General features: G+C 44.3%; 1 protein-coding gene across 13 annotated transcripts in view; it reads right to left on the minus strand.

The window, feature by feature from the left end:
• The window catches only part of CAMTA1 (calmodulin binding transcription activator 1), a 2,014,371-nt gene that overhangs the window by 41,725 nt on the left and 1,957,705 nt on the right, over positions 1-14,941 (minus strand). For 9 of the 13 annotated variants that reach the window (XM_073603609.1, XM_073603614.1, XM_073603613.1 and 6 more), the window contains 3 exons: positions 8,888-8,908; positions 5,206-5,399; positions 2,721-2,795 (listed from right to left, as the gene is read on the minus strand). In XM_073603609.1, the coding sequence (XP_073459710.1) occupies positions 2,721-2,795; positions 5,206-5,399; positions 8,888-8,908 (290 nt within the window). The remainder of the gene's footprint in view (positions 1-2,720; positions 2,796-5,205; positions 5,400-8,887; positions 8,909-14,941) is intronic. The other 4 variants (XM_073603611.1, XM_073603618.1, XM_073603617.1 and 1 more) reach the window with 2 other exon arrangements.

The raw sequence follows: 14,941 nt of genomic DNA on the forward strand, positions 1-14,941 counted from the left end.
TGGCTATATTGCCATCTAGTTTGCAGCAATGCCACAAGGCTCTCCTATCCACCTGCTGAGCCATCACACGAGACAACTATATAGAATATTACACATTGCAATGTCAGTTTTGGACTCATGTTTAAGATTTGCTTGTCAACCACATTCTGGCTGTTCTATTGAGATATATATTTTTGTAGAATAAAAAAAATGTCTAAACAGTTGCTAGGTATAGTTTACAGAAACCATTTTTGACTCTGGTTCAGGGAAATCCCAGGGTTCCTTCAGAGCCTACTGGGGATTCCTTGAGTTTTGGCTGATCAACCTTCAGTTTAATGGTGCCTCCATAGTTCGGAAGCAAACGCCACTTGGCAAAGCCAGCAGGGTGACACCTTGTTGTCTATCTGTAAGGGTGGCAATCAGATTGACACTGTAAGGGGCTCATTATTTCAACTTATCACCAATGTAAAGGGCATTTTCCCCCTAACCCCAATAAACTGGTTTTAGCGGGGATTCCTGAAACCTAGAAATAAATTTAAGGGTACCTCTGAAGTAAAAAGATTTATAAGGACTGGATTAAAGTAAAACTTTCATATTATCTTTTTCAGGGTCATTTGTACAATACGTCATTACATTTGTCTGGAAGTAGAGGCATCAGCCATTTTGGGTTTGAATCGAATATAAACCAACTGTACTCCAGGAAATTGTTAAACTGCAAGGTAGGACATCAATTTATGGGTCTATGTGGAAATGGCGATTACCCAGAAGCTATTTGTCCTTTTGAGGGAGCTTTGATTGCTTGTACTCAGAAGTCTAATAAGACCACTTCTATGGTGCTTCACATGATGACCGGAGCCATCAGCCACTTGCTGCTGAGGTTCTATTCCTGGGTCTGCTTTGAGTCATCAAAGCTTGTGTGACGCTTTATTAACCAGTATATGGAGTGTTTACATACAGTACAGCCTTGTAAAAATGGAAAATATCCAGTGGCTTCTTCTTTTGTCTAAAGCCCGCCATAGATAGAGCGATATTCTTTCTTGTAACCACTGACTGTGTTGATGGGGGAATCCCTCCTGTGTTTTCCCTGCAGGGGGTCGCGGAGAGCCATCCTGGCCAAGGAGAACACAGCGATTATTGCTACTGGCTATAGCCGTTAACAATAATTGCATGAAAAATCTGACATTCTGGTTGTACCCAAGCTGATCGTTTGATCGACTTGGGTACAATCAACTTGTATACATAGTTCGAATCTCGGCTGGTCCCTGCTCAAACGGCCGAGATTTGAACGGTCTATGGACGACTTTACTTGCAAATATTTATTAGGAAGAAGTGCCTCAAAGCTCCCTTCTTCTACATCATGGAAGCCCTCAGCTCTTTCACTGTAAGAGAGTTGAAGACTGTGTGGCATCTGGGCCTTTATATGAAATCTGCTGTGCTGAGAAACCAGGGAGCTGATGGCATACTTGATTAATGTGAAGTGGCATCTCTGGCAGCAACCCCCTAAATAAGCAATTATTCTCAGCATTACCTGATGGTATATAAACGCTCAGACACCAAAGAGGCCCCAAGGCGTTGCTCAGCCAAGAACTGTAAATCACTGAACAGACCGTGATTGTGGTAAGTGGAAACTGTTTTTTTTTTGTTTTTTTTTCTGAATAAGCCATTCTGAAATTGAAAATTTGAAAAAAGAGCAAAAAACGCCATAACAACCAATAATATCAACTGACCACTTAAAGCGGAGCTTCACTCAACAATCAACATTGACTGTTTTTTAATCCTTATACTGTGAGCATTAGTAAATAGATAGGAATTTATATTATATTTACTTATTTTAACCCTTTGGTGGTGGGCGTATGCAAATTTGCAGCCTCCCGGTCCTTATAGCCGAGGGGGCCACATATTTGCGTGAATTGCTGCCTATGCACTTGTGCTGAGAGCGCACGTTGCACACTCCCAGCACAGTTACCATCGACTAAATGAAAGCTTCGGACCACGTGACAGCCAATCACTGAGGACACGTGATCTTAAGCCACGCTCCGTCTCCTGGCGTCATACTTAAAGGGCATGGAAGGCGCTAGCGCTTTGGTCTTTGGTTACTTCCTGGTTTCCAAGCTTAAGCAAATGATGTCATACATCCCAAGAGTCTTTATGAGGGGAGGAGGGGTTTTCTCAGTTAAGAACACCCTCCTTCTTGCACACCTGAGCTAAGGGCAGACAGATTCCAGGAAGTAAATGCTACATGAATCATCTGCCCTTACTCATGATGGCCATGGCCAGAAATGCTAGGGGGTGTTTTTCAAATAAATTTCTCAGCATAATAGGAATTAATAGGAATAGTGAATGAAATAGTATTTTTGGCTTGTGGTGCTCAGATGCAGTGTAGTTCAGCTTAAGATTGATGAAAGCAGATTGATGGTCATGAATTATAGTGCATTTTCCTTTACATCTTGTTATATAGGCTCTAAGACGTTTGATGTCTTTGGTATGAGTATGTGAACAAACTACAGCCAAAATATTCCCAATAGAGCTTTTTTTTAACAAATCCGCTGTAACCACTTTAAAGTTGTGTGACACGAGACTGGTCAGTAGTTGGTCCAGAGGTGGAATTGCAACTCGTAAGTTAGGAGAGAGCTAAGAGATAACACTTTGTGCATGTCCATGTAGAATACACCAGACTGATATCCTGTAAATAGGCAAGTATACACCAAGTGCGGCTAGTTCTCACTGAGTCACTTTCATACCTGTGACGGCAGCGACGTAAAAACCTCATGATCTTCCGAGCAGCTTGATCCTGTTTCTTCGTCAGAAGACTGCTTCTGGAGAACAACAATCAGCGTATTAAAAAAAATAGCAGATAATTCCAAGCAAGGTTTCTTAGATACTTTATGCCTCAGGATTTATCTAACCCAGACTTTCTCAACTAGGGTTCCTCCAAAATTACTAGGGCTTCCTTGAGCAATAAGCGGTGGGCTGACTTCAAAGCTGTGCCTGTATAATTGTGGGTCTGGCATCAATGGGCATAGCCAGTGGCCTAGGACCAGTGAAGTTTCTCAGCTTTTCTCTCATAAAAGTAATGATTGACACAAATTTTCATTTAGCTGTTTCTAAGAGGGGCATTGTTCCCAATGACCACCAATATAAGGGGAAGTATCTAACCCAGAATTTTTCAACTAGGGTTTCTCCAGAATTGCTGTGGCTTCCTTGAGCAATAAGCGGTGGGCTGACTTCACAGCTGTGCCAGGATAATTTTGGGTTCGCCATCAATGGGCAAAGCCAGTGGCCTAAGAGCAGTGAAGTTTCTTATGTTTTCTCTCACATAAGTAACGATTGACCCAAATTATCATTCAGCTGTTTCTAAGAGGGGCGCTCTTCCCAATGACCACCAATATAAAGGGGAAGTATCTAACCCAGACTTTCTCAAATAGGGTTCCTCCAGAATTGCTAGTGCTTCCTTGAGCAATAAGCGGGGGGCTGACTTCACAGCTGTGCCAGTATAATTTTGGCTTCAGCATCAATGGGCAAAGCCAGTGGCCTAGGACCAGTGGAGTTTCTCATCTTTTCTCTCACATTAATAATGGACAACATAAATTATCATTTAGCTGTCTCTAAGAGGGGCATTCTTCCCAATGACCACCAATGTAAGGTAATATTCTTCTCATTGAACAACAATGCAAGGGGGCAAATAAAATGATCTGCCTTTGCGAGTCAAATATTCTAGGGGTGCCACATTCCTTTATATTTTATTTATTATCTACAACTTACTGATCACATCAATGTATTGTGACCTGTCACTTCCCTGATGACACCCAGGAGCATGCTATGGTAAGCTTGGAGGGCATCTCCACCAATGGATTTTGGACCAATGTTTAACAAAGTGGATTTAACATCCCACAGTGGTTTTTGATGGATTATTTGACTCTGTATTAAAGACAGGAACCTAGGCTATGGTTTTGTGTATTAATGTACTAAAGAACCAACCAACGAATATATTTACCTGTGCTGTCATCAGGGGGGCTATCCCTGGCTTTGGGGGTTTACATGCTTGGTCCTCTATTTTGGTCCCGCTCTTGGACCGTTTGGGCTGGATGGTAGTTATCTCCTTGGAGAATTTCAGAGCAGCCCCCCCCCCCCATTATCTGCTCTTGAAGAAGTGGAATACTATACATGAAATGCGTAGAGCTACACGAAGTCTATACTAAATAGTCTGTTGGCTAATCTAAAGAAAGGTATAGTTTTTTTTTTTCCCGCTAAGTTATTGTGATACTTACCATGTGACGGATGATAGCACATGACAATTGGGGGTCTTGATACATCAAAATCTTTGATTTTAATATGTTTTGTAATTGATTTTAACTGATGAATACATACAATAAAATGTCTGTAATTGTATATTATACTATTGTGTAAGTTGTGCCTCAAAAATCTGATTTCTTTTTTAAATTTTTTATTTGCAATGTATTGTGACCTGTTGATGTATCCATTTGTAGGTTTCATGGGATCTGAAAATTATTGTAAGGGTTCCTCTGTGGTAAAATGTTTGAGACTGGCTGATCTAACTCAGTGGTCTCCAAACTGCAGCCCGTGGGCCAGACCCATTGCTTGCCTTTATCTGGCCCACTGATATGGGGCACTGTTACTTCCACTGACACCAATGATGGGGTACAATTCCTCCCAGTTAAATCAAGGATGCTACACCATTACGTCCAATGATGTCAAGGAATGGACACTGTTCCTCCCTCTGATACCAACGATAGAGCACAATTCCTTCCACTGACAGCAATGATGGGGTACTATTTCTCCCAGTGACACCAATGATGGGACACCATACCTTCCACTGACACCAATGAATGGACACTGTTCCCCCCACTGATACCAACAATGGGGCACTATTCCTCTAACTGACGTCAACAATGAGGTACTGTTCCTCCCACTGACACTGACGAGGGGGTACAATTACACTCCCTACTGATCACAAGTGTAATCTTTTACTCCCACTGACTACCAAGCGCTGGGCATTTTTTACTCCTACTTGCCACAATCCGGCCCACTTAAAGTCTGACCTTAGCTTAGAAAGTCTGGAGGCCCCTGATCTAACCAATAACATGACCACCAGGATATCAGATATGTACATGGCAAATTCCCTGTGTCCATTACTCCCCAGAATTGGGGATTTTTTTTTCATATTATCAGAGAAAACTTTCTGCCATAGTACATCTATATGCCCACCTCAGTTTCTGTTGAACGAGAGAAGTTGTCCGGCGCTTTTGCCGAATCCGGCCGCACTCTTTGTAGCTTCTGTAGTACTGCTGGATAAGCACCGCGGCACGCCGGCTCTGCTGAAATTTCTTCTGCTCATAGTAGCTTCTGAACTTGCTCTGGATGAGGATTGCAGCTTGTGTCATCTTTTTATAAAGTGCATACTGGAGAAAAGAAAGGGATACTACAATTGGAAACGCAAAATGTTACCTTGTGTAGAAGATTAGGAGACTGGAAGAAAGTTGTCACCCAATAACAGGAAGTACCTAAACAAGAACCTTTATCGCTGGATTGCTAAGGATTCTTTTAATAAGAAACATTTTTTTTTTAAAACAACTTTTGGAAATGACAAATATATTAAAGGGTAACTCCACTTAAATTGGGGGAAAAAAATAGCAAATAAAAAAAATAATCTAGCATATGCAAATGCTAAACAAGCCATATTTTAATTGAATGTTATTAAAAATTACCTTTCCTTTTCAATCTGTAGCTCTGTCATTTTGTGTAAAATACAATATGGCTTCCTGGAGGGGTTCTCTACACACATATATGCAATAACCCCCCCCCCTAAAAAAAAAAAAAAATGGAATTCCCTGCTTGTGTGTGATTGGCTTACTGAGCAAGGTCCATAAAGACATGAATGAAGGAGTTTGGGGTGGAGGAACTTGACTGTCCTGCACAAAGTCCTGACCTCAACCCAATAGAACACCTTTGGGATGAATTTGAGCGGAGACTGCGAGCCAGGCCTTCTTGTCCAACATCAGTGCCTGACCTCACAAATGCTCTTCTGGAAGAATGGTCAAACATTCCCATAGACACCCTCCTAAACCTTGTGGACGGCCTTCCCAGAAGGAGTTGAAGCTGTTATAGCTGCAAAGGGTGGGCCAACTCAATATTGAACCCTACAGACTAAGACTGGGATGTTATTAAAGTTCATGTGTATGTAAAGGCAGGCGTCCCAATACTTTTGGTAATATAGTGTGAATATTGCCATAAATAGCCAGTTCCTGAGCGGAGTATGTGACGCCGCTGCCATGAGTTCCATGTTTGCAGAGAGGTGCATGGACTCTGCCGAGAGCCATCTGTCATTCCGCGCTCAGAGCGCGATCGGTGACAATGCAAGCATATTTATCTGTGGAAAATAGCTGGTCATCGAGAGCTATTTGTGCTAAAGGTCAGATGTAAAAATAAACCTGAAGCCGCATATGAAAGAGACGTTGAGATTAACCTGGGGCTGCCAGTGAAGGCTTCAATGAGGTGATGACATTCAACAAGCACATCGGAACCTGTGTGCTGATAAAGGGAATAACTGGCTGATAATGGGGCTAAAAGGCCCAGCACACCTCGTATACAGGAACGTCTTCCTTCACATTCAGGGGTTAAGTGGATTCCTAGTTTTACAGCCAAATGGGATAACACCCACACCTGTGTTCTCATTCTGTGTCCCCCACCCCCCAGATTTTAGTTGTGCCTTCCCAACGTCTCACAAAATACATCTACTGATCATGAGGCAGTCTGATAGGGGCAACTAATGTAAGGGGGTACTCTGATGGGGATACCTGATGTAAGGGGGCACTATGATGGGGACAGATGATGTAAGGGGCACTCTGATGGGGATACCTGATGTAAAGGGGCACCTGATGTAAGGGGGCACTCTGATGGGGACACCTGATGTAAGGGGGCACTATGATGGAGACAGATGATGTAAGGGGGCACTCTGATGGGGATACCTGATGTAAGGGGCACTCTGATGGGGATACCTGATGTAAGGGGGCACTCTGATGTGGATACCTGATGTAAAGGGGCACCTGATGTAAGGGGGCACTCTGATGGGGACACCTGATGTAAGGGGGTACTCTGATGGGAATACCTGATGTAAGGGGGCACTATGATGGGGACAGATGATGTAAGGGGGCACTCTGATGGGGATACCTGATGTAAGGGGAACTCTGATGGGGATACCTAATGTAAGGGGGCACTCTGATGGGGATACTTGATGTAAGGGGGTACTCTGATGGGGACACCTGATGTAAGGGGGTACTCTGATGGGGACACCTGATGTAAGGGGGTACTCTGATGGGGATACCTGATGTAAGGGGGTACTCTGATGGGGACACCTGATGTAAGGGGGTACTCTGATGGGGACACCTGATGTAAGGGGGTACTCTGATGGGGACACCTGATGTAAGGGGGTACTCTGATGGGGATACCTGATGTAAGGGGGCACGCTGATGGGGATACCTGATGTAAGGGGGCACTCTGATGGGGATACCTGATGTAAGGGGGCACTCTGATGGGGACACATGATGTAAGGGGGCACTCTGATGGGGATACCTGATGTAAGGGGGCACTCTGATGGGGATACCTGATGTAAAGGGGCACTCTGATGGGGATACCTGATGTAAGGGGGAACTCTGATGGGGATACCTGATGTAAGGGGGCACTCTGATGGGGACACCGGATTTAAGGGGGCACTCTGATGGGGACACCTGATGTAAGGGGCACTCTGATGGGGATACCTGATGTAAAGGGGCACCTGATGTAAGGGGGCACTCTGATGGGGACACCTGATGTAAGGGGGTACTCTGATGGGAATACCTGATGTAAGGGGGCACTATGATGGGGACAGATGATGTAAGGGGGCACTCTGATGGGGATACCTAATGTAAGGGGCACTCTGATGGGGATACCTGATGTAAGGGGGTACTCTGATGGGGATACCTGATGTAAGGGGCACTCTGATGGAGACACCTGATGTAAGGGGGTACTCTGATGGGGACACCCCTCATGTAAGGAAGCACTCTGATAGGGACCCCTCATGTAAGGGAGCACTCTGATAGAGACCCTTCATGTAAGGGGGCACTCTGATAGAGACCCCTCATGTAAGGGAGCACTCTGATAGAGACCCCTCATGTAAGGGGGCACTCTGATAGAGACCCCTCATGTAAGGGGGCACTCTGATAAGGACCCCTCATGTAAGGGGGCACTCTGATAGAGACCCTTCATGTAAGGGGGCACTCTGATAGAGACCCCTCATGTAAGGGGGCACTCTGATAGAGACCCTTCATGTAAGGGGGCACTCTGATAGAGACCCCTCATGTAAGGGGGCACTCTGATAGGGACCCCTCATGTAAGGGGGCACTCTGATAGGGACCCCTCATGTAAGGGGGCACTCTGATAGGGACCCCTCATGTAAGGGGGCACTCTGATAGGGACCCCTCATGTAAGGGGGCACTCTGATAGAGACCCTTCATGTAAGGGGGCACTCTGATAGAGACCCCTCATGTAAGGGGGCACTCTGATAGGGACCCCTCATGTAAGGGGGCACTCTGATAGAGACCCCTCATGTAAGGGGGCACTCTGATAGGGACCCCTCATGTAAGGGAGCACTCTGATAGGGACCCCTCATGTAAGGGGGCCCTCTAAAGTGATAACTACTAAGCCAATGTGCTACCCCCTATTCCTGCTCTTTCCTAAACTAAATAAATATGGTTTCAGATATATTTTAACCAATCACAGTAAAACATTTTTGCCAAGAAAAAGTACGAAACAAGTAAAAAAATGATCAACTGGGAATATGACATCCTTTCCTGGGTCATCCAACAACCCCACAGACACCAATCACCACTACATGAAACATGTTAGTCTTTACCTTCAAGGCTATCCATGTAAGCTTTGGAAAAGAATAATATAAAAGAATTAGTTGGAAAAGTGGAAACAAACATGCAGTCCGGTTATATTTTAATTATTTGAAGACATTAAAAAAAAACCACAACACAATAAAGGTCTGTTATTGGGAGACGCAGAGGACTTCAACAATACATGGATGACCCTAACGTAATTAAGAACGGCGGTTTAATATGCCGGCCCCCTGATAGCGGCTTCCTATTACGGGCAATGGTTGGGCTGATCTCCGGACTGCCATAGAAGCGAGGCGGCCTGTTGGCTTTGATGTTTAATAATTCCAGCCTGTCGTTTTCTGCTTGATTGCTGTTTATGGCGACCATAAAAACCTTAATGTCCAATCCCATTTAGCAATTTTTATTGAATATGCAACAAAGCAAAGTGGGCCTTCGACACGTTGTATGCGGATGTTCCTCCAAATTAATTTTATCTCGGCGGAGGAAGAAAAAGAAAAACTCAGCAATGCGAACGCAACTGTCTTCAAAGTGAACCTGTCACTACGGGAGGGCAAACAGACAATACTTGCCCAGTCTGGCAAGGTAGAAGACTTGATTCTCAATAAAAATATTAAACTCAAAAAACAAAAATGTAATATATTGCAGCTTACCAATTCTTAGATGTGGCGGCTGCATTTTTTTTGGTCCTTTTTTTCTTTGTTTTTTCACATGATGATCCTGCTAGTAAGACCCCTTTGACACTGAGGCAGCTTTCAGGCGTTTTAGCACTAAAAATAGAGCCTGTAAAGCGTCTGAAAAGCGCCTCTCAAGCCATCCCAGCCTGAAAGTCCGAGTGCTTTCACACTGGGGCGGTGCGCTTGCGGGATGGGAAAAAAAGTCCTGCAAGCAGCATCTTTGGGGCGGTGCGGGAGCAGTGTATACAGCGCTCCTCCACCGCCCCTGCCCATTGGAATGAATGGGCACCACTTCCTAAGCACCTGAAAAGCACCAGAGATGGTCAGAGACTGCAGACATGATACAAGAGATGGTCAGAGACTGCAGACATGATACAAGAGATGGTCAGAGACTGCAGACATGATACAAGAGATGGTCAGAATGCAGACATGATACAAGAGATGGTCAGAGACTGCAGACATGATACAAGAGATGGTCAGAGACTGCAGACATGATACAAGAGATGGTCAGAGACTGCAGACATGATACAAGAGATGGTCAGAGACTCCGGACATAATACAAGAGATGGTCAGACTGCAGACATGATACAAGAGACGGTCAGAGACTGTAAACATGACACAAGAGATGGTCAGAGACTGCGAACATGATACAAGAGATGGTCAGAGACTGTAAACATGATACAAGAGATGGTCAGACTGCAGACATGATACAAGAGATGGTCAGAGACTGCGAACATGACACAAGAGATGGTCAGACTGCAGACATGACACAAGAGATGGTAAGAGACTGCAGACATGATACAAGAGATGGTCAGAGACTGAGGACATGATACAAGAGATGGTTAGAGACTGCAGGCATGATACAAGAGATGGTTAGAGACTGCAGGCATGATACAAGAGATGGTTAGAGACTGCAGGCATGATACAAGTGATGGTAAGAGACTGTAATCATGATACAAGAGATGGTCAGAGATTGCAGACATGATACAATATATGGTCAGAGACTGTAAACATGGCACAAGAGATGGTCAGAGACTGCAGACATGATACAAGAACTGTTTAGAGATTGCAGACATGATACAAGAGATGGTCAGAGACTGCAGACATACTACAGGCATACGGGCACCTCCCCCTCCGTCACGCCACCCCCCCTATATGACTAATGGACAGATTCATGCATTGCAAGAATCTATCCATGGCCACTGCTGCCACCCCCTATTCAGGCGCCCGGCCCCTTTTTCGGACACCGGGTGCCTGAATTACAGTGGCGGGGGGTGTTTTTTTGAAGCACCCGATTAGAGCCATAGGCTCTAATATGCTTCAAAAAAGGTGGACTCGGAGCACAGAGCATTGCGCTTGAAGTCCACCCAGATGTGTTAGAAAAGCAAATGAATATTTTATTTTCTAACACTGAACTGCCTCTCCGCCAATCAGGAAGCGTGGGTCTAATACCCGTCACTTGATTGGCTGAAGGCACAGGCACCCATTTGCAAGCCTAGCAGAATGGAAGAAGAGAGGAGGGGGAAGCATGGAGGACGCAGGAGCCATCCCACAGCTCGCCGCTGTCACCCGCTGCCTGACCTTCCACTAAGATGGGGTAAGTGTCGGGCAGACAGTGGGCGGGGGGTCACAGTGGCTGCATTTGATGGGGCACAATTGGTGGCATTTAATGGGCACAACTAGCGGCATTTGATGGGCACAAGTGGGGGCATTTGATGGGCACAAGTGTCTGCATTTGATGGGCACAAGTGGCTGCATTTGATGGGACACAAATGGCTGCATATGATGGGCACAAGTGGCTGCATTTGATGGGCACAAGTGGCTGCATATGATGGGCACAAGTGTCTGCATTTGATGGGCACAAGTGGCTGCATTTGATGGGGCACAAGTGGTCGCATATGATGTGCACAAGTATCTGCATATGATGGGCACAAGTGGCTGCATTTGATGGGCATAAGTGGCTGCATTTGATGGGCATAAGTGGCTGCAATTGATTGGCACAAGTGGCTGCATATGATGGGGCACAAGTGGCTGCATTTGATGGGCACAATTGGCTGCATATGATGGTATGATGGGCACAAGTTGGTGCATTTGATGGGCACAATGAGGCTGATGGTTTTTTTTTTCAGTATTTTTCAGTTTATTTCACCCCCCCCCAAAAAAAAAAGAAAAAATTGGAGCACCAGCCGCCACTGACTACAGGAGATGGTCAAAGACTGCAGACATACTGCAGAAGACTGTCAGAGACTGAAAGTGATATAGGAGTAGTTGGAGACTGGGGACATACTTCAAGAGATTCATAGACTAGGGACACATTACATGAGGCTGCTAAAGATCACTACTATAACAGTGCCACACACAACGTGCCAAAAGAACACATGCGGCTCTGGGGACACAAGTTGGGCATCAGGGATCTAGATAGAAGATAGATAGATAGATAGATAGATAGATAGATAGATAGATAGATAGATAGATAGATAGATAGATAGATAGATAATCAATTGATAGATAGATAGATAGATAGATAGATAGATAGATAGATAGATAGATAGATAGATAGATAGATAGATAGATAGATACACAGATATATAGATGATTTGTTCATCCAACAAATGCTGGAAAGTACATTTTATCACTTCTCCGATTGGCCACATTTAGGCTTTTCGTGTAAAATCTCAAAAAGAATTATATTAAAAAGAATTTACAAAAAGCACATTACATAATATTCTTCTCCCGTCTGAGGAAGATTGGATTGGATGGATATTTTTAGCGCTCAGCCCATTAAACTTCTCTCTCATTTTACCTCCAAGTGTCTGCCAGGCCAAAGACCGCAATTCCCTCATCAATGATGCCAATTACACACACCCCGCGGACCGCGTTCCCTTCTGTTTTTAATTCTCCCGAACGCCGGCTTTATAAATAGAAATCAGTTCATTTCACTTTGTGCGAAGTCGTTCTGTTCTGCTAATTTAGTCGTCTCTTCTCAATGGGAGTAGACGGGAAACAAAGAGCTAAAAGTGGATCGCAAAAAACAGAGAGCGTCCGCCATGGCTCATTGTCACCGCTCAGCAAATCATTTCCGATAAGCGGGGCGTCTTTGTATTTATTTTTACCCCCCAGAGTGTCTGTGACAATGAAAGTAGATTTAAAATAAAAGACAATAGATGTGGATAGGGACTCATTATTATTAGAGTAAGATGTCCTTTATGCCATTGAGAAGGACGCGGGTTGTGCTCGCTCCTAGTGCTTTGGGCTGCATGGAAAATATTTTTGGCTTCATTATTATTTTTTATCCATGTTGATTTAAAGCTACTACTTCATTATATATTCTGAAATTGTTTCTTTTTTATTAATTACAAAAGCCTTTATGAGTATACATTATACCCGACATGTCACAATATACAGCAATATAGAGATAGAGCATGAGCTCCATATTTTATCATTAATAAGCAGTCTTTGACTAGACTGAGATGTGTCTTCAGTTTGCTGCAGGCTGGAAGAAGAATTTCCTCAGAATTTCCTCAGAATTTCCTCCTCTATACCAGAGAACAGATTGCAACATTGTGACTTTGTGGCATGTCCCAAGGTTGGAGAGAATGGCACAGGAACCATGACAAGGCAACATGTTGACCTAAATGTACTGTAGCCCCTCCATTCTTTATGCTCACCTTCTTTTTAGAGCCCCCGATTTAAGGCTAAGTTCACATCTATGCGTGTTGGGAATGCAGATATGCATGCAAAATCGCACACTTTATCGTCATAAAGAAAAAAGCTCTGCCCCTTAGGGCTCATTTACACTTGCTTTGACTTTAACACACATTAAAGCACTTATCGATTTAACATGCTTTTTTTGATGTGTTTTGATGCTTCTGTTATGCTTTTTTGAAGCTTTTTCATGAAGCTTTGTGCTCTATGTGTGTTGATTTTTGATTTGTTTTAAAGGGGCCCAGTAGAATTCCAGCTCAGCAGATCCCCAGCTTATTAGTACCTTCCTTCAGCAGATCCCCAGCTTATTAGTACCTTCCTTCAGCAGATCCCCAGCTTATTAGTACCCTTGTTCAGCAGATTCCCAGTTATTAGAACCCTCGTTCAGCAGTTTCCAAGCTTATTAGTACCCTCATTTAGCAGATCCCCTGCTCAGTAGTACTCCCAGCTCTGCTGATCCCCCACTCAGTATTAACCCCCAGCTCTGCTGATTCTCTGGTTTGCTGATCTTCCTTGGCCCTGTGTGTGTGTTGATTTTTGATTTGTTTTAAAGGGGCCCAGTAGAAATTCCAGCTCAGCAGATCCCAAGCTCATTAGTACCCCTGTTCAGCAGATCCCCAGCTTATTAGTATCCTCGTTCAGCAGTTTCCCATCTTATTAGTACCCTCGTTCAGCAGTTTCCCATCTTATTAGTATCCTCGTTCAGCAGTTTCCCATCTTATTAGTATCCTCGTTCAGCAGTTTCCCATCTTATTAGTATTCTCGTTCAGCAGTTTCCCAGCTTATTAGTACCCTCATTCAGCAGTTTCCCATCATACTCTGCTCAGTAGTACCCCCAGCTTTGCTGATACCCCACTCAGTAATAACCCCCAGCTCTGCTGATCCCCCACTCAGTAGTAACCCCCAGCTCTGCTGATCCTCTGGTTTGTTGATCTTCTTCTCTCATTGGTCCCTGCTCACCCCTGCTATATATTGCAGCCAAGCTGCGCACTACATGTGACATTGCTAGTTTCAACTGGGTCCCCCCCCCGCTCTGCTCATCCTCTGCCACTCAGTCCTCTTTCTGTCGTCCCCACTCATCTTCTGCTATAGTGTTCCCATGTTGCACACCACCTGTGCCATCTGCTAGTTGCTCTGCTCCGGTCCAGACCCGGCTCACCTTCCTGCTGCTCTACACTGCACACCAGACGTGACGTCTGCACCAGATCTTCCCAGATTATGCACACATGAACCGGAAGTGACTGCTGATGACGTCTTTCCGGTTCTTTTGTTGGTTTCCCAGTGCATCCTGGGATATCTCATACCTGCAATACCTCCAAAACAAAGCAAAGCTAAGGCTACATAAAAGCCTCTCAAAAGCTGCAAGTGCTGTTAGCCAGCGTTGTCATAGACATCTATGGAAGCTTTGGAGACGCTTTGAAGCACCAAGAAAGCAACATGAGGCATAATTTTTGAAGCAAAGCAAACGCAGCATGTGAACAGGACTGTAAGGTAAACATTTTATTTAGTGTCAGGGGCTTGGATTGGAATTCAGAGTCCTTTAAAAAAAAAGCAAATTTTGAAGCAAGTGTAAACGAGCCCTTAGCAGGCACCTAAAGGTGCCATTAATTGTTAAAGGCATCCATACTATTTATAAACACGTATCTTTGCACACACGTAGCATTTGTAAATTCCAAAAGCCAATAT

The sequence above is a fragment of the Aquarana catesbeiana genome, linkage group LG10 (genome assembly GCF_042186555.1).
Source record: "Aquarana catesbeiana isolate 2022-GZ linkage group LG10, ASM4218655v1, whole genome shotgun sequence".
NCBI lineage: Eukaryota > Metazoa > Chordata > Amphibia > Anura > Ranidae > Aquarana > Aquarana catesbeiana.